We start from the raw sequence: 19,074 nt of genomic DNA on the forward strand, positions 1-19,074 counted from the left end.
CTAATGTGGAGGGCCTGGTGCCCAGCCCTGCCACTGCCTCAGCATGGCAGACTGAGCCCCATCCCAGGCCTCAAGGCCCTGGATCTCAGGACAGTCTGCCTCTGCGGGGACAGACCTTCAGAGGTGGTGCAGAGACCCACCCCGTCCCCTGGGGCAGCCCAGGCTCTACAGCTCCTCCAGTCCAGGATTCCTCATGTGGCTGCTCCCCTAGCCTAGTCCAGACTAGTCAATGCTCCCCTCCTAGTGGGAACCAGCCAGAACCCACCCACCAGGGCTCCTCCCCAGCCCCAGGCCCTCTGCCTGTGGACACGGGGGAAGAGCTGCTGCTTCTTTCCACCCCCCACCCCCCCGCAGCCCTGGCCACACCACATGGCATGCGGGATCTTAGTCTCCCGACCATGTCCCCTGCATTGGAAGCTCGGAGTCTTAACCACTGGACTGCCAGGGAAGTCCCGGAAGAGCTTCTTATATCATGGTCTTACAGTCAGCTTATGGTCATTGATATCCATCCCCCTTCTGTCATGGGGCCTGCAATCCAGACCCTGTGCGCACAGATAACCTTAGATCTTGCCCCTGTCCCCAGCTGCCTGGGGTAAAAACTTCCCCCCTCAATGCCTGAGTTTGGGCCCTGAGGGGACTGAGCAGGGGCTACCAGCAGGGTTCCTGAGCCAAGCATTTATTGTTCAGGAGGTAACTGATCCTTGCTTCAGGCTTGGGAGGCAGAAATGAGGAGCCCCCAAAGCCTTCCACAAACAAAACCCCACGCTCAGGGACTCAGCTCGGTGCGGGCTGCAGCACGAGCAACAGGGACTGCACTTGGAAGGGAGAAAAGGTGAGCTTCAGGCGGTTGTTCCGAAGGGGCAGGGGGCCAGCAGGGTCACGGCGCTCCAGGAGGTCACAGCTGGAGAACAGGAGGGACCATGAGGGCTCTGCGAGGGCAGGACTCCCACTCCCACCCCGCGCCCCCACTCACAGGACGGCCTCCTGAACCGGCAGCGACGTGCGCAGCCAGCAGTCCACGTGGCTGCCGTGGGCCTCGTACAGCCTCAGGACCAGCTTGCGGCCCTGGAGGCTGGTCTCCGCCTACGGAGGGAGGTGGGTAGTGGGCGGGGCCGAGGGCGGGCCCAGCTCGGGACCCCGGCCCGCTCCCCGCACCCCACTGGCCCTTGCCTGCTTGACGGTCTCCAACACGACTGCGGGCGAAGACACTGAAAAGGCGCTCCAGGCGGCGGCGGGTGCCAGGCCCGGGGCGGGCAGCGCCAACAGGGGGAAGTTGAGGCTGTAGGCAGCGGGAATAACGCCAGCGTCCTGGAAGGACCCTGGGCACAGACCGGAAAGGGACGCGTGGTGGAAAATGAGGGTAGGGGCGTGGGACTGCTGGAGTGCTCCCCACTTACCGTTGGGGCAACCGAGGCTGAGAGGGGCAGAGAGATATCAGGGCCGCAGCACTCACCCTCATGCGGCATCAGCGCGTAGGTGAACTCGTGGCGCCCCATGTCAACCGTGGCGTCAGGGGACTTGGGCGCCCGCAAGCTGGGGTGGGGAGGGTGGTAAGGGACAGGCCGGAGCTGCTGAAGTTCTGTCCTGGGAAGACCGCGCTCCCATACCAGTCCCTGGGAGGCACCCCACTCACAGGGAGAGGCTGAGGACGCTGCCTCGCACTGACGCGCCATACTTGCAGTCATTGAGCAGAGCCAGCCCAAAGCCGTGCTCTGACAGATCCATCCAGCGGTGGGCCCACACCTGGAGGGTAGATCGGAAACCCACTTGGTGGCCCCGCCTCCTCCTCGTGCTCCAGAGCTCCTGTCAGTAGACTGAGGGAAGCTCTGGGACCACATGATTGAATGAATGCCAGCTCTCACTACAGGAGGCCCTGAGCACACCACACAACCTGTCTAAGCCCCAGCTCCTCATCTGGGAAAGGGGGATAAGAGTACTTACCCCACCAAATGGGCATGAATATCAGACTAAACAGAAAGCATTTAGCACCATGCCTGGCATACATGTCAGGAACCAGCAAATACTGATCATCATCTTCCTCCTCCTCACCCCATACCAGACAACTAGTCTCTCCCCAGCCAGGGAGGATCCAAACCCTCCACCACACCCCGCCCCACACCACCCCACGTCAGACCTCAAATCGGGCCCAGTCCCAAGAGGTGTTGTAGTGGGTGGGCCGCTGCAGATGTCCGAACTGGACCTCAAAGGTGGCCTGGGGGCTCCGTACACGGGCAGGGAACTCCACCTTCAGGAACTTGTGGGCCTCGTGCCAGTGCACCTGTCGGTGGTGGAGGTAGGGGTGCAAGGGGAGGGACCCCTCCTCACCAGCCACACCCAGGGAAGATACCCACCACCCTGCCCCCTGCTACCTCGGTGTGGAAGCGGACATAGGGGCAGCCGATGTCCAGCACAACCTTTTGGCTGAGCCGACTGTTGGGGCTGATCTGCAGCAGAAACCAGGCACTGCCCCGCATGCCACCCTCAGTGCCCACGGCCAAGGTCCCTGCCTGGCCCAGCACTGGCTTCCTGTGGAACAGGGGAGGGAGGCGTTGAGCCAGGACGGCCTGATGGAGGGGGCCCAATACTCTCATATCCCACGCCGCCCCTGAGTCCTGCCCACCCCGCACCGTGTTTCTAGGTGGTAGTCCATGACGTCCCACGCGTCCCAGTACAGGGGGACATCATCGAACAGCACAAACTGGTTCCCCACAGCACCCTCAGCAATGGCCTCCCTGGAAGGACACGGAGACTGGCGCTTTACAACTGTATGATCGCGGTCTCTCCAGCTGTGTGAGGTGGGTGGGGTGGGCGGTAGGGTGAGTAGGCCCAGAGGACAGGAGACTCCTAACCCAGCCGGCCCCGTTCCATGTGTGGGTCCCAGTCCTGAGCCACCTGTGGGCTACTGTGGTCAGCTGTGGCCAGGGGACAGAGGGAATGAGAGGTCTGGGGTCCCCTGCCAGGCACTGGGAGAGGGCAGTGAGGGGTTAGCACCTGCCGGAGGCCACCAGCACCAGAGATGTCAGGCGGCCAGTTGGGTCCAGCTTCACCCGGATGATGCCATTGTCCAGAGTCACAGAACCGTCAGTCTTGGTGGGAGGGGGCCTTGAGGCTAAGTCTGCAGAGGCTTCCCGCCACCAATAGCCTGCCCAACCCCAGCCCCAGCCCTGCCTTGCCACCTGCTCCAGGTTGGGGAGCTCAGAACCCCCACGTTGTCAGGGACAGCCCAGGACAGCCAGCCCCCGCCCACCACGATGTGCCAGCACTCACCTCCTGCACTATAAACACAGGCTGCTGGGGCAGCAGGGGCTGCAGTGAGGTGGGGGTGGGAGCAGGAGCATAGCCCATGCTGGGCACTGTCACCAGAGCTGGGGATGAGGCCTGGGCATCAGCGCAGCCTCCCTCACCTTCCAAGAACCATACTCGGGGTGGGGTGGGGGGCTGGAGGGGGTGAGTATTACTAGTACTCTCTAGCCTGGGGCAACCCGGAGCAGAGATCCACAGGGGAATGTCCCGAACTCTCGATTTGGCCTTGATCCCTCTTGCTACAGTAGCCACCCCTCTCCCCAGCTCATACCTAGGCAGTGGGCCCCACCAGGGCTGGGCAGGGCCAACACTTCAGTGCGCTTCCAGGGCAGTGTGTTGACAATGAGGAGGCCCTCAGGACCTGGCTCGCCAGCACAAAGGGCTGCGGCTGCAGTGCTGAGCAGTTTGTTGCCACGGGAACGGATGTCTGGGGAGAGACTGGCTGGTCATGGGTGGGCAGTGGGTCTGGGTGACCCCTGAATGTCCCACAGGAGACACTCTGCCCTGGGTGCTGGAGAGCAGCGGAAAAGTTGTCAGCCTCACCTTCGTAGTGGCACATGGCTTCCTCTGCCACCAGCTGGATGCAGCTTCCAGTCACCACATCGTGGAACTGGTTCAGAAGCAGGAGCCTGCGGGGGCCAAGGGCAGGGCTGCGAAAGGCTGGGAGGGAGGGGCAGCTGCAGAGGTGTCTGGGGTGAGGTTAGTGGGTGGCAGGGGTCAGAAGACAGGCTGACCTCCAGAGGTCCTGCAGCTGGGCGGCCGGGTAGAGAAACTGGGCACTGCGGGCCAGGGCCAGGCTGCTGAGCAGCTCCACGTCGTGCAGGATCCGCTCACACTCCCGGTTCCCCTTCTTGATCTGAGCCCAGGGTAGGGAGAATCGGTCTAGAGTCTGTTCAAGCATCCCAGGACACCTTCCAAAGCCTTCCCTTGCTCAGAACCCCTGGTGGCTCCCCAGGGCCTCTTGTGAGTTATCTGCCCCAGATGCCTCCCTCCTCTCCCCTCAGCCCAAGCCCTTCCTCCCTCAGGGATGCTCAGTCCTGCCTCCTCCAGGCTCCTGACCACCCGGCTCTTGCACTTCTCTCCTCTCAGCTCCTCCGTGGAACACGAGCCTCTTCCCCCAGGTCTGGGCTGGGCTCTGCCCCCTGCTTCCTCCTCTGACCCTCTGGGCCTCTCAAGGGCATGCCCTCCCCATTTGGCTCAGCAACCAGCTCCTGACCTGGGCGTGGGTGGTGTAGGTGCCATTATGTAGCTCCAGGAAGAGCTCTCCGACCCACGTGCACAGCTGCCCCGAGTGGCCCTCCAGCGCCGAGAAGAGTCGCTCCGGAGAAGAGAGCTGCACCCTGAGGGAGACTGCAAGCCTGGGTCTCCCAGCTTGGCTGTGTGATTCACCCTTCTTCCATGTAAGGGTGACAAGAGATCCAGTCCCGACAGAAAGGAGCCACGCCCAGAAAGCTCCCTGTCCACACAAAGCCAGTTCTGGACACCCCAGGAGAGTTTTCTCTCTAGTAGGTTTAAGCCCCGTCCCACCTTTAGCTTTCCCCCCACCCTACCACCAGGGTAGAAGTTGGGAGGAGCCCATGGTCTGAGATTGGAGGGGGACAAGGTTTAGGGGAGGCGTCGGGCCCCATATTTGAGCAAAAGGAAGGACTAAGGGCAAGGGCAGAGGGTAGGGCTGAGTGAGCCCAGGCCTGACCTGGGCAGCCCATCTGTATTGCACAGCCGCTTCAAGCGGTCCACCATGGTCTGGGTGGGGCCACCACCCCCATCCCCAAAGCCAAAGAGGAAGGCACTGTGGTTGGTACGCCCCTTGTCCCGGTTTTTGGCCACAGTCTTCAGCACCTGCACAGGCGGGCTCAGGGTCAGCTTAGGACGGGACACTCAGCCCTCTCCAGCGTGCCTCCCATCCCCGACCTTGGCCACCAGGTGCCCTCTCACCTCCTCCACACTGCCCTGCATCCCATATGAGTCACCAGGTGGGAAGTGGGCCAGCACCCGGGAGCCATCCAGCCCCTCCCAGAAAAAGGTATGATGCTGCAGGTAGGGAAACAGATAGAAGAGAGAGGGCAGAGTCAGGGCTGAGGCAGAGCCGGGCCTCCTAGACCTGCCCCTCCTGTTGTGTGACCCTGGGGGAGGCATGCCTTCTCTGGGTCGGGGTTGGGTGGTTTGTCCAGGGCCCCTCAATAAGCCTGGACAGAGATGTATGGGCCAGGTGAGACCCAGGCCCACTCTGAGCCTGGTTCCCTGGGGCCTGCTCACCGGGAAGGAGTTCACCAAGTTCCAGCTCAGTTTTTGGGTGAGGAAGTGCCTGATGCCACAGCTGCGCATGATCTGTGGGAGCTGCGCTGAGTAGCCGAATGTGTCTGGCAGCCAGAACTGCAGGGAAAGGGCCTCTGGGCATGGGAACCAGGGCTCTCGGCAGCACGGCCACAGCCTCAGCCCCTCATCACTCAAGGGCAAGCTCCAGCCCCATGCGCCTGCAGGCGCAGCCGCTCCCAGCCTACCTCGGAGCACATCTTCCCAAACTCCTGCAGAAAGAAGCTCTGTCCCTGCAGGAACTGCCTCACCATGGCCTCTCCACTGGGAAGGTTCCCATCCTGGCAGTGAGGGAACAGGGAGGCAGCCGGGGTCAGCACCAGGTGGAATGCGCAGGAGCTCAGGCCAACCACCCGGACAGGAGCAGCCAGGGCTCTGACACTGGGTTATAGCCAGTGCCCAGGGAGTGTCCATCTCCTCACTTCAGGCCCACCTGTCTGTCTGCCAGAGGGGAGGTTTCTGGGGCCAGGTCATGTAGACAGTCTGTCACTGTGCTTGAGACCCTCGTCCCCCTTGGAGTGTCAGGCCCTGTTATTCCAGGGACTGATAGGTGCTGCTGTGGAGGGGGCATGAAGGGCCTCCTGCAGAGAGTCACCAGCAAAGCCGAGGAGAGAAACCCATGATGGTACGGCCTGAGGCTGAGGGGCTGCAGACTGCACTTACCATCTCCACCCAGGTGCCCCCCACGGGCACAAACTGCCCACGGCATGCGAACTCCTGGAGCCGGGCATGCAGGCCAGGGTAGTGGCTCTTCACCCACGCGAGCTGCTGTGCCTGTGGGGCAGGTGAGGCGGGAGCTAGGCCAGGGGCGACAAGAACCCCACCCAGGGCTGAGCACCTGGAGCCCAGTGGGTGGCTGAGGGTGAGGAGCCCTGCCCCTCAGGCCCCAGAAGCCCTCGGAACCTCACACTAGCGCCCACTGGGCTCCAGGTACCACCGCACAGCCATCCCTCTGACCTGTGAGCAGGCAAAGATGAACTCAGGATTCCGCTCCATGAGCTGAACGACTGTCACCCAGCTCCGGGCACATTTCCGCACGGTCTCCTTGAAGGGCCAGAGCCAGGCTAGACAGGGAGGAGGGTGGAGGATAGGAGGGCAGCAATGTCCCAGCTCCTCCCAGATCTCCAGCTGCACCCCTGCCCCCCAGCACCCAACCAGGCCCAGCCTGGGCCTCCAGAGGGTCATCCTAGCCTTCCGTCCATCCCAGGCCCTTTCCCTGCAAAGTCCTGTGGCATCTCTCCTGAGCTGTCACTTTACATCACTCTTGCAAGGTAGGAGTAGGGACTCGGGAAAGGAGGTTGGCTAGGGCTATCGGATCAATTTTACATCAGGAAATGGAGGCCCCAGTCCCTGGAATAGCCTTACTCTGAGGTTTAGACACCCCTGAGAGGATCCTGTAAGAGGTAGTGGGGGTTGGCCCTTCCCCTGCACGCACACTGAAGAATAGCCTGGAACAGAGGGCACAGCTTCCTGAGATGGACCTGCCTGGGCCAGCTGTCCTGCGTGAGGCACTACAGCCTCTTGCAACCTCTAGGCCTCAGTTCCTTCTTTACCAGCCCAGAACTCTACATCCCGTGCTTTGGTATAGCAGAGAAAGCCCTTGTTCTGTGGTTCAGAAACTTTAGCTGCATCAGAATCAATACCTTGGGGAGTTTTTTAAAAATGTAATTTCCCATAAGCCTCGCAGACACTGCAGACTTAACCAGGTTCAAAACTGACCTCCTGATCCTCCCCAGGAAACCTCCCCCTGGGCTTGAGTCCCCATCTCAACTACTTCCACATCACTCCTATCTGAGGACTTGGGCACTTGTCAAATTCTTACTCATCCTCACTCTGTTCAAAGGTCATCTCCTCTGAGAAACCTTTCTTGAATCCCCCAGACCCAGCTGGGTTAAATGACTCTTCTGGGCTCCCCAGCCCCCCATCCTTCCCTCCATCATGGCAGCAACTGTGTCTGCCTATTTTGTGATCACCAGTCTCTATAATCCTACCCCCCCAATATCTAGCACGGGGCCACACGGGGCATCAGATTTTGTTGAAAGAATAAATGAAGCCACACCTAGCAGAGCCTACAGCCCATTCCCCTTTCCCCAGGGAAAACTGAGGTCCAAGAGGGGCAAGAACTTGATGTGGATCACACAGTGCTTCCAGGGCACAGTCAGGTCTTCGAGGCCACTCCTGCCTCCCCGAACCAGCCCAGCCAGCTGCTGCCCTACCTGTATCAATGTGGCAGTGCCCCAGGGCATGGATGGTATGCTGGCTTTCACCCCCACGTTGGCCAAAGAACTTGGAGGCCAGGGCCTGGGCCACTGGGAAGGTCTCTGGCTGGGCGGGGTCACATACGTTCACCATCTGGTTGGCTGTGTACAGGGCCTGGTAGCTGCGCTGGTTGTCCTCCCCGAGGCCCTGCAGCAGGGTTCTGTCCCTTAATCCCCATCTCAAGCAAGCACAGTCTCCAAAATTAGACCCCAGCTGATCTCCCATGGGTTCTCAGCAGAGCTCCTCCTTACCTCCAACCCTGTGCTCCTGCTGGCCCCCCTGCTCAGCACTGTCTCCTTCCTCCCCTTTACATAGGGAAATCCTCTCAACACTCAGGCAGGCATGAAACACCCTCCCTATTCTGGATTCCCAGAGCCCCAACTATCTGACCCAAGAAACAGCCTGCCTGGAACAGGGCTCTAGAGGGTGAGCAGGTGGCGCGGGGGTGTCGAGTACCTTGGCCATACCCAGCAGCAGCTCCAGATCCACCAGGAGCTTGTGGACATCCCGGTGGAACACGGCCAGCTCAGCCCGGCTCACCTGGAACATCTTCTCTGGGTCAGGGGCTGCGATCATGGTTCCCTTCCCGGCCCCCAGGAGCCCATTGCAGGCTACTTCCACATAGAGGGTCAGGCTACAAATGTGGAGAGGCAGCCTCAGGCCAAGGGACTGGCAGAGGACTCTGGGGCCTGGGGAGGGAGGACCAAAGAGGCATCCAGCAGACCCCTCCCCATTCACCCCCAGGATCTACCACCCAGAGGATCTCACAGTTATGTCAGGTGCGTGTGAGAGAGGGTCATGGTAGAAACAACAGACTACACCAAATTCTGCTGATGAGTGTTCTGCCTTGGCTGGGGTGAATAAGTAGCCAAGTTTGGAACCATGTGAATTATACTGTTGTTTCGACTTTTATTTCCAAAGCTGTCTTTACAAAGCACTGCCTTGGTCTCAGAACCCTCTTTGCACATTAAAAACATGTTTGGATCTCCCAGGTCCAGTCTTTCAGAACAAAGATCCATCAGCCAATATGGGCAGGCCACTGTTTGGAGAGCATGGTGGGGTGTGGTGCTGTTCTACTCAGTCTTCAGAGAGCAAACATGACTTCCTTCGGGAAGCCTTCCATGACTCTCCTCTTATCCCTCTCCCTAGTCTAGAACAGATTTCTTATGTTGAAAGTTTTTTCTTTCAAAGCCCTCATCAGTTTTGCAATTATATAAGTATATGTGAGTCCCCCTTGCTGTCAAGAATCACATCATTCACCATCACAGTCCCAGTGCCTGGAAACATCAGATACACAATGCTCAATAAATATAATACCTAAGAAGAGTTTTGTTTTCGTTTTGTTTTTTTGTTTGTTTGTTTTTTTGCGGTACGCGGGCCTCTCACTGTTGTGGCCTCTCCCGTTGCGGAGCACAGGCTCCGGATGCACAGACTCAGCGGCCATGGCTCACGGGCCCAGCCGCTCCACAGCATGTGGGATCTTCCCGGACCGGGGCACGAACCCGTGTCCCCTGCATCGGCAGGCGGACTCTCAACCACTGCACCACCAGGGAAGCCCCTTAAGAAGAGTTTTTGATGGTGTCATAAAATGCACGTTATAATATGGATTTTTTAAAAATCAGGATTCAAAATATCAAAGAAATACAACCTCAACTAGTAAAAACTACATTTGAAAGAATTCCTGAGAAGAATGCTGAGATGTTAACAATGGGCGTCACTAAGTGGTGGGATAATGGGAGTTATTTACTTCTTTGTGCTTTTCTGTATTTAACGCAAGAACGAAAACACTATCTTCATAGCCAGGAAAATCCTGCTTTTCAAAAATAAACTAAGAGAGTTGAAGATGGTTGTATTGAAAGTGGGTGTGTTTCTCAGATCGCTCTGGGCCTCAGCTCCTCCTTGCCCACTGGTGCTCCCTTCCCTACAGCACTGGTCAACCACAGCACAGGGACTCACTCACCTCCGGGGGTCTTCTTCCCCCAGCTTGTCAGTCAGGACATAGCTGGTCTTCTCCCCCTCTTTGGTCAAACCCTGGTGGGGAGTGCAGTGAAAGAGACAGGACCTGAGGCTTGTGAACAGCTCAGATGAAGTATAAGCTGAGGGAGGCCAGGCCCCTCTACCGGGTCCCTAGCACTGGCTCCTCTCTCCCAGACAAGGCCAAGATTGACAAATCAGGGACCTCTGGTAGCAGGTGCCCCAACCCCCATGGCAGTCAGTGCCATGACCACCAAATGGCACCTATTTGCCAGCAGAAAAGCCACTGGTCTTGTGGAATCTTGGGGAGGTATCAGGTCCTTGGTGGCTTCTGGTGGCCTCTGTACCCCTGAATAAGCATCTGAAGGGAAACTCTATGAAGTCAGGGACAGGTTTACCTCATTCCCCACTATATCCCCAGTGCTTAGCATAGGGACCTGCCAGAGAGGGCACTAAGGAGACATCCGCTGAGCCAGTGAAGGGAGGGAGGGAGAGGTCTGCCATCTTTCTGTACAGGAAGAACAACAGTTCTGACCTGAGACTGAGGGTTAGTCAAACTGAAATGGAAGCTGTGTGAACCTGAACAAGTGTGTTAACATCTATATATCTCAGTTTCTTAGTCTGTAAATGGCCATAAAGACCTACCACATAGGATTTTAAAGGTTAAACCTGTTAAGGTTGGATGCATAAACAAGGTACTTAATAGTGGTTATATCTGGGGAACTGGGGGTGAGGTAGCAGGGAGATATCCATTATTTCAGGTGAAGGGGACTTTTTAAACTTTATATTATCCAGAACTGTTTCAAAGTCTCCCTCCCCGACTGCCATAAGCACATATTACATATAATAAAAACCAGTTTATTTAGTTTATTTAAAACTAAAAATAAAAAGTGATATAGTCTGCAAAGTCACTAGTCTGGCACCTAGTAAAGGGTTAATAAATGGATCTGCTGTACCTATTATTGTACTTGATTAATAACTATTTTCATCCCAGAATGGGAGGGTGACCAGTCAGTGGCAGGGTTGGTTTAGTATTAATTATGTTGAGACCCTCAGCGATCCTGTCAAACATGAGAAGGAACAATTACACAGGGGCCCAAGGAACAATTACACAGGGCCCAAGCAACAACTTGTCCAGTCCTGAAATCCTGATACCACCCTGCAGGCATAGCCACTCAGCTATGGCTTCTCCAGAGACCAGGGCTGAAATGTGGCCATACCTGACCTAGGGCAGGGCTCCTCACCTGGACAGGTTCCCCATCACGCCACACCAGGCCTTCTCCATCACTTTCCCAGCGAAGGTGAACTTCCTGGCCCACCCATGCATCTGGGATGGTCAGCTCCACCCGGAACCAACAGGTCCACCATCTGCAACAGAACCACTAAGATGGGCCTAGGGGTCGAAGCCCTTTCCTTTTGACATACTTCCTTGGACTAAGGGTCAGCAGGGTATCTGCAGCATCACAAGGTATTCATCTTTGATCCACAAGAAAGGAGCAATGGGGTGTACAGCAAGGTGAGGGAAAGAGGCAGAGAATCAGGGGTCTGTGATTTGTTCTAGAGTGTCCTGCCTAAGGGATGTCCAGGGACTGGGAGAAGGGGGGAAATGAAAATTCTCCCATTAAGTCTTGAGGGATCAGGGATCTGCTCCCAGCAGAGGGTGCTGCTCTGCCCCAAGTGACTGTCTAGGGCAGAGGGCCGACAATGGAGGTGTGGCCCTTAGGAGAGGCGAGTAAGCCGGGACCGCTAGAGCGTTACCCACGTGGGTCCGAAGCTGTCGCCGACCTGCGCGGGGCGGAAATCCTGCTGGACTGCTTCCTGGTAGGGAAGCCTTTCGGGCGTCAAGAAGCTGGAGAGCTCGGCCACTGGGCAGCTGTCTCCGAAGAGCCTGGGCGGGAGGAGCAGGTGGGCACGCGCCCGTGGGCCAGCCGGCGGGTGGGGGACTCGCATTCCCTCGATCCACCGCCGGGAGGGCTGCCTCACAGCTCAGTCTCCCCCCACCCCCTCCTCCTGGGCCCCAAGCCCTTTCCGCAGCGGGCACTTTGTCCCTCGGCCCAGGTGGCCGAAGCTTGGGTTTCCCCCCCGGACGGGAAGGCTAGAGACGCGTGGATGCGGCCGGCCGGCGCCACGGGCGAGGTGGCCACACCTGCCGCGGAGATTACAGTCGGTAAAGTAGAGCGGCGACACGAATTTCTCCACCCGCTCCAGAGTAGTGCGCCAGTGCTTCAGGGCCGGCGCCGCCGCCATCGCCGCGAGCTCTCTCCTCTCCCCGGAAGTCCCCAAACGCTGCCGGCGCGGTCAACGGCCTGGAACCAAAGGTTCCGGCGCCCGAGGGGCGCCTTCCAGGCCCGGGCAGCTTTTCTTGGAACACCGGCGGCTCTGTGAAGTCTCGCTGCTCTGAACTTTGAGCAGGGAGCTGAAAGCTAAAAGCCGCGCTTCCGATGCTCTCCTCTTATCTCGTCCGAGCTGGTGGCCATTTAGGGCAAATCCCTAAATAAAACAGGAAATTTGACGCTTTGATTCTGCAAAAGGCCTGGGACAGAGACAAGCCGTTAGGCACGACGGGTGGGAGCCTGGGTTGCTGCCGACGCAGGTCACCTAGTCTCAGAAGCTGCAAGCGGGAACCTCCTTGCCCTCTGGTCCCAGGCCGCCCTCTGGCTATCTCGAAAACCCGTGTCTGCTTAACGTGGCAAGAGCCGGGGCGCCAGGACCGGTGCTTTAAAGCCAATCGGCAGACATGCGTTAAATAGGGCTTTGCACCCCAGTAACCTCAGCTTCCTCTACTACATGTTTTATTTTATGTATATGGCTAAGTGCTGTCCATCGCCAGAAACTCCGAAGATTTTGATTTGAGATTGCAGATCACAGACATAGAATTCATGATTCTAACAGAATAATGTATTTCCCTACACGGGACTGAAGAGTTCAGAGAAGCCATAATGCCAGAAACACCTCCAATTTCATCCTCACGTTTCTCTGGTAATCTGTTGGCAGCTTGTTCCCCCCTCCTGGGAATGCTATGAAGTCCTTGTCTATAAAAATCATTAGGAAGAAAAGTATATACACAACACGAGCCCTGATATTTTAATGGAAATACTGACCAAGTTTACAACATTTCAAATGCAAATCATAGGGAAAGGTGATTAAGTACAGAATACCAAACGTGACTTAAAATATAACTTCCTGCTATAAGACAGGCTGAGTTGAGCTTGGAGCTCAGATGGCAGGAGGGATATAAATGCTGTTTGTGAAACCCTGGCTGTCAGTGAAGCTCCCCCTTTTGGTTGCACTGGTAGGATGGGGTTTTCTCCTCTATTGGCCCTGAAACCCTATCCTGACCTGCAAGCAGCTGCTCTGGGCATAACCCTATGCAGAAACAGCAACAGCTGGGGCTGCCCCTGGTCAGGTCCCATCAGTTCCCTGCCCCACCCACCCCCCGGCCGTAATTCCAATTCAACATCGTCTTAAGCAAGCAGAGGTGAGTTATTGCTGGGAAAACCTGAAGATCTTCCCCCCCAGTCAGTATCACTCCATCTCCGAAGTCAGGCATTGCCCCAGCTTCACCAGAGAATCTCCTCCCACAAGGCTCTTTTGCCACCCTACATTTTTGGGCTCTGAGTCTCCTGTAGTTGTCCCATCCCTCCACTGCCCCCCACCACACCCAACAAAAAACTCTGAAATCGGAAAAGTCTACCATGTGTTATGAAAGTCCAGAGCCAAAAAATTTGTGGTTTTGTGGTGGTGATGTTGGGAATTTTTAATTAAAAAGCAAACAAAACCACACAAATCACTGCTGGTTACTTTACAGCTATGACTAGGGTAATGGTTGTTGGAGAAAAATTCACCAGAGTACTGGGAGGGGCTCAGTTGGTCTTTGTTCAGAAAGTCCAGGCTGACCACATATAAAAATCCTAATCACTCATGTTTAAATATCTGCCAGTTTAAATTTATGTAATTTAAAAAAATATATATGTATATATTCCATTTGCAGTTGCTAACGAAATGTATCGAATCTCCCTCCCAGCCCCATTTATACCACACACTCTGTACACACTTCTTTCAAACACTGGTTTGGTATTTAAGCTGTTCACTCCCATTTCCAATAAGGATAAGAAAAAATACAGAGAAGTACAAACTACATAGCTGCACAACTTACCCACATATAAAATATTTCCAAACAGCTGAAATAAGGGAGGAAAATACGTACTAAAAGAATGAATAATTCTATTAAAAAAATTTAAGATATTTTGATTTGGAACACATACAACTGACTGCTAACTATTTAAAGCAAAATCCTGTTTGTACCGTAGATAAGGAACTGAAGCCAAAATCCCTGCTTCACAGTAGTTCTCTGGTGAGGACAAGGGACTTGGGTTGAGAGTTTATTCCTTAAGTAAGAACCAAGCTTTATTTATTTACAAAAAAAAAAAAAAAAAAAAAAAAGTTGGGGCAAGGGGAAGACAAGTTTTACACAAAAGTACTACAACGGTAACTCCCTTTGGTAAAAAGTGTAATAAATGTCTTGTACATCTGTTCATAGGTACTAAATCTGAAGCCACATAGAACTATGGTACACAAGAAGCTAGAGCAGTTATGCTAGCACATCAAAGCATATTTCTTTTAATAAAAAATTGACAGTATGTACATTATTTACAAAAAAAAAAAGAAAAACCAAGTTAAAACTGTGTGTGTGTTTGTGTGTGAGTAAAGCTGGTGGATGGCACTAGGGTAGACTAGTAAAGAAGCAGGTACAAAACAGTTCCACGGGAGCTAAAAAGGATGACTGATTTGAACTTGTTGAGGTTGAGAACCAGAGGAGAGAATAACGGGTGGGCAGCAAGGGATTCGTCAGGAATCAAATCCACAAGATGATCAATCCCAAAGCCAAACTGCAGGTCCCAGAGAAAATCTAATGGGTGATCTAGATGTGCTCAAGTGACCAGGAAAAAAAAGATCCAATCCAGTTTTTTTTTTTTCCTTTTGGCGGGGAAGAGGAAAGGAGCAGTGACCATCAGAGTTACAATCCATCTAAGCATTGAGTCCTTCCCCAGTCTGTCAGTGAATGCTCGCCCATCCAATCAAGGTGTGAACAGCATCCGGTTCCCTCACTGAAGGTCAGGTCCCAGAAGGCTGCAGTCTTAGCTCTGCTGGTGTGTGCAAGCAAGCCGCATGTCCCTGTGCTTGCATGTATTTCTTCCCCTCCAGGGCAGGGTAATGCCCAAAACCCCTGGGAGAAGTTCCAGCTCTGGCTTTGTAAGGTATCCACGTTCCTTATATGTAGCCCACTTGGTGCCAGGTTGCACCAGCCACACACAGATCAGGTGGCCATGTCCCAGAGAGGCCCAGTGAGGCTTGAAAGGCATCTTCCTTGTTTCTTCAGTGTGTGCGAGTACACGTGCCCCCCCCAACACACACACACCCCTCAAGTTATCTGCTCTGGCTCTGCAGTTAAGGGGCTTTGAACACTGTGCCATATTTGACACGGTACTTGTTAATGCTCACAAAGTGCAGGGTCTCTGTGTCACAGGTGGTGGTGCAGGGCACCAGGCCCTCCAGCCCCTCACCCATGAGCCACTTGCTGGTCTCCGCTGCCATTTCACGGGGCACATGCTCCTTGGTCCATTTATCTACCCAGGCCTGGAACCTCTGATGTAGCCGCTTGCTTACCCGCTCATGGGACTGCAAAACAGAATGAAGAAAAAAACCCCCATGAACTAGGACTAAAAACCCTTCAAATACAAAGCCCAGTTTTCTCCTAAAGTGCCAGAAGAAAGATGTGGGCTTATCAGCGCTGATACCACTGATAAGTTAAAAGAAAAAAATTAGGAGTCTGTTTAAAGAGAATAATTGAAAGAGATTAAGAACCTAGAACACAAGGAGTTGGAATTCATAAAGCTCCCAAGAAAGACCAACAGAGGGTCTGGGCAGAACTAGCTCAGTGCTTCTCGATTTTAGCCTTCTGCATCATTATCATGTAGGGGGTCGTGGCGGGGGGTGGGGAGAGAACGACTTGATCAATCTGCAGTTTTAAACCAGCAACCCAGCTGATTCTAACGTACCCAGAGTGAGACACTGAGTTGAGGCCATTAGTCTTTTCTGTCAGCATGGCAATCCACTTCTAAGTAAAACAAGGTAAAGGGCTTAAAACCCACTCTCCCTTCCCGCTATTACCCCACCCTGCCCAGCAGAGTGCTGGGCATAGCAGATCTTCAGTGGAGGTTTTTGTTCCTACCTATACATCCAGTAAATATTTATTAGTGCCCACAAGCAAGGCAGAGAAGGGGATACAAAGATAAATTAGGTGTTGCCCAGCTCCCCAAATCATTTGAATCAGAAACATGCAGGCATACAACACACAGCACCATGAGAGAAGTACATTAAAAATCGCCCACCCTAGGGTTCCCACTTGAATGTTCTGTAGTCTTTTCATCTGCCTCCCAAACCTGGTAACCCCTTCCTATTAACAGATGTACCCCTAAACTTCCCATTTACTCAAGCAAAATGAGCAAAGAAACAAAAACAAAAAACAAAAACCACCAGGCATCATCCTTAATGTTCCCCTTTCTCTTAACCTCCCTACATCCAAACATTACCACATCCTGACAGTTATATGTCCAATCTTTTTTTTTTTTTGGCTGTGCTACGCAGCATATGGGATCCTAGTTCCCCAACCAGGGATCGAACCCACGCCTCTTGCATTGGAAGCATGGAATCTTAACCCCTGGACCACCAGGGAAGTCCCTCCAATCTAATTATAATCCCTCTACAACCCTGGTAGTCTGGGTAGCCATCACATCTCATATGAATGAAAACAGTCTTTCGAGTGGTCTCTGCCCTTCCAACTTGATGCCCTCACTCACTCTCATCAGTCTATGTCTTTGTCAACGATGTCTCAATGTACCTCAAACAAAATCCAAACCGCGGCCTATGAGAAAAAGTAATGTAGCCTCTGCCCACCCTTCCAGCTTCATGCACCCCACTTTCCCTATGGCGCAAGCCACATCGATGTTTTTAGTTTCTTGAAAATGCCAAGTCCTTTCCTCTCTCCCAGCCTTGTGCTTGCTTGTTTCCTTTGCCTAAAAAGTACCAACCCCCAACTCTGCACCAGGTTGGATCCTTGTCATTGTTCAGGCCTCAAGCGTCACCTCCTTAGAGAGGTCTTCCCCAACAAAAGCAGAGCCCTGCCTGCCAGTTACCCTTGATCACTTCACCTAGTTTCTCTCCTTGGTAGTGCACATCATCACACTACCTTATATGCTCTACCTCATGGTTGAAGTCCCAGGGCCTGGCACAATACCTATGTACCTATGTACCTGGTACATAACTGCACTAGGACTTTGACAATTCAGGTAGCATGTAAAAACAGACAAGATTCATACAAGCAATACTACCTGAAATGTAAATGCTAGGAGTAGCTTCACTGGAAGGTGCCACCAGCTGTTATCAACTGAATTGTGTCCCCACAAATTCTTATGTTGAAATCCTAGCTTCCACCCCCCCCCAAGAATGTGACGTTATTTGGAAATAACATTGTTGCAGATGTAATTAGTTAAGGTGAGCTCATACTGTCTGTTGTAGGGTGGACCCATAATCCCACATGGCTGGCATTCTTTAAAAGGGGGAAATTTGGACACAGACACGCATTTAGGGAGAATGCCATGTAAAAATGAAGGCAGAAATATGCAAGCCAAGCAATGCCAATGAATGCCAGCAAACCACCAGAGGCTAGGAAAGGCAAGGAATAGTTTTTCCCTCACAGCCGTCAGAAGGTTCAAAACAACTCTGCCAACACTTCGACCTTGGACTTCCAACCTCTAGAATTGTAGGACAATAAATTTCTGTTGTTTAAGCCATGCAGTCTGTGGGATTTTGTTACGGCACCCTTACTCAACAATTCTCAAATCCAAGAGGTTTTCACAAAGGGAGAGAAACAACCAGAAGCCTCTGGGGCAGGCCTTGTCCTGGCTGAGGAAGGAGAGTGTGGAGAAATTCCAGTTACTGGTTCTCACCTGATGAGCCCGGAGTAAGGCGGTCCTCCGATACATGTAGTCCTCTGACTTGATCACATACACCATCTTATAGGAATTCAGCTTGAATCTACACTCCAGCTTATCCAGGCTATCCGCATTCTCCATGGTCTTCTTGCTGTTCCCTTCCTTCCCTTCCTTTTCCTGCTGTTCTCGACCACGCTGACACTTTCGGATCCGCCGCAGATTCCTACAAAGCAGCAAAGCCCTGCAGGATGAGAGCTCCTCCAGGTGCAGGTTCCCATGGCTGCCCCAAAAGTTTTCCTTATTATTTGCCTTCACAGCACTTATGACAATTTTAATTACATACATTTTTTAAATGTCCAATGGTTTTATTGTTTAAAAAATTTTTTTTCAACTGCAGAGATACAAAGAATAAAAAGTAGCAATTGCCAACTACCCCCTACCCCAATTCTCAAAATCCCACTTGCCTTGGCAGAGGTAGCCACTGTTAGCAGTTTTCATTTAAAGTCTTCTAGGTCTCTCTCAATTTTTCACTTAATGTCATGAAGATTTTTTCGTTTCACTACACATAGATTTGTGTCATTCTCTTTAACTGCTACAGAGGAATGTGTCTTAATTGAACAATTCCTTAATAGGAATTAATCAGGTTCTTCATCTGAACCATAGAGCACAGAAAATTACTTAAATGTCTATTATTTTCAATTATCCCACAGATGGTACATAACTAGTGCTATTCTACACATCTAGGAAAGAAGATAATTCACATCAGTGGATGCCTTGGCAGGCTTAATTCCCTCCAACACAAGCAGAGAAAGGTTGTCAGCTAGACAATTCTACTGTTTCCTACACTTTGCTATTAAAAACATTGCTTCAGTGAATATCTTTGTGTATATACATTTCCGTAGGACAGCAGTTCTTTGGTCCAAGGACTATTGGGGGCCCCCATGATGCTTTTTAGGAAGTTGTAAGATCAAAACTACTGTCACAATAATACTAAAACGTTGTCTTTCTTTCTTTAAAAAAAAAAAAGCAGTATTAACATTAGCATTGGCAGTGCAAAAATAATAGTGACTATTAAAAAAAAAACCAATTGGTGATGGCACCAATCTGTCCTTAGATATCTTTGCACTCTTCTCTGGCCACACACTGGCAATTCAAAAAGGAAAGCTGGTCTGACTTAAGAATGTCCTTGATGAAACAGTAACGTTTCTTATTATTGATAAATCCCAGCCCC

General features: G+C 53.1%; 2 protein-coding genes across 6 annotated transcripts in view; both read right to left on the reverse strand.

Moving 5' to 3' along the window:
- Window positions 1-670: 670 nt before the first annotated feature.
- MAN2C1 (mannosidase alpha class 2C member 1) lies at window positions 671-12,096 on the reverse strand (the record flags this gene model as incomplete). Of its 4 annotated transcripts, none has more annotated exons than XM_079699322.1 (26): window positions 671-901; window positions 974-1,083; window positions 1,171-1,319; window positions 1,454-1,533; window positions 1,634-1,743; window positions 2,135-2,278; window positions 2,370-2,526; window positions 2,628-2,732; window positions 2,992-3,086; window positions 3,268-3,365; window positions 3,575-3,730; window positions 3,847-3,932; window positions 4,038-4,159; window positions 4,520-4,643; window positions 4,997-5,142; window positions 5,239-5,334; window positions 5,560-5,676; window positions 5,805-5,897; window positions 6,280-6,390; window positions 6,574-6,680; window positions 7,833-8,022; window positions 8,332-8,509; window positions 9,836-9,906; window positions 11,094-11,217; window positions 11,612-11,737; window positions 11,996-12,096. In XM_079699322.1, 26 exons carry the CDS (start codon window positions 12,094-12,096, stop codon window positions 775-777), a joined length of 3,123 nt encoding a protein of 1,040 aa, XP_079555448.1. In that variant the 3' UTR covers window positions 671-774. The 4 variants fall into 4 exon arrangements, with proteins under 4 accessions (XP_079555448.1, XP_079555449.1, XP_079555447.1 ...); XM_079699323.1 differs by having other exon boundaries at window positions 974-1,065; window positions 1,156-1,319; XM_079699321.1 differs by having other exon boundaries at window positions 2,992-3,124; window positions 3,268-3,378.
- A 3,161-nt stretch (window positions 12,097-15,257) lies between these two features.
- Window positions 15,258-19,074, reverse strand: part of SIN3A (SIN3 transcription regulator family member A) — a gene marked incomplete at its 5' end in the record, with an annotated part of 44,541 nt that continues 40,724 nt past the window's right edge. For both annotated transcript variants that reach the window (XM_079700824.1, XM_079700825.1), the window contains 2 exons: window positions 15,258-15,528; window positions 17,859-18,066. In XM_079700824.1, the coding sequence (XP_079556950.1) occupies window positions 15,298-15,528; window positions 17,859-18,066 (439 nt within the window). In that variant the 3' untranslated portion in view covers window positions 15,258-15,297. The remainder of the gene's footprint in view (window positions 15,529-17,858; window positions 18,067-19,074) is intronic.

This window comes from Hyperoodon ampullatus (assembly GCF_949752795.1).
Source record: "Hyperoodon ampullatus genome assembly, chromosome: 3".
Classification (NCBI taxonomy): Eukaryota; Metazoa; Chordata; class Mammalia; order Artiodactyla; family Ziphiidae; genus Hyperoodon; species Hyperoodon ampullatus.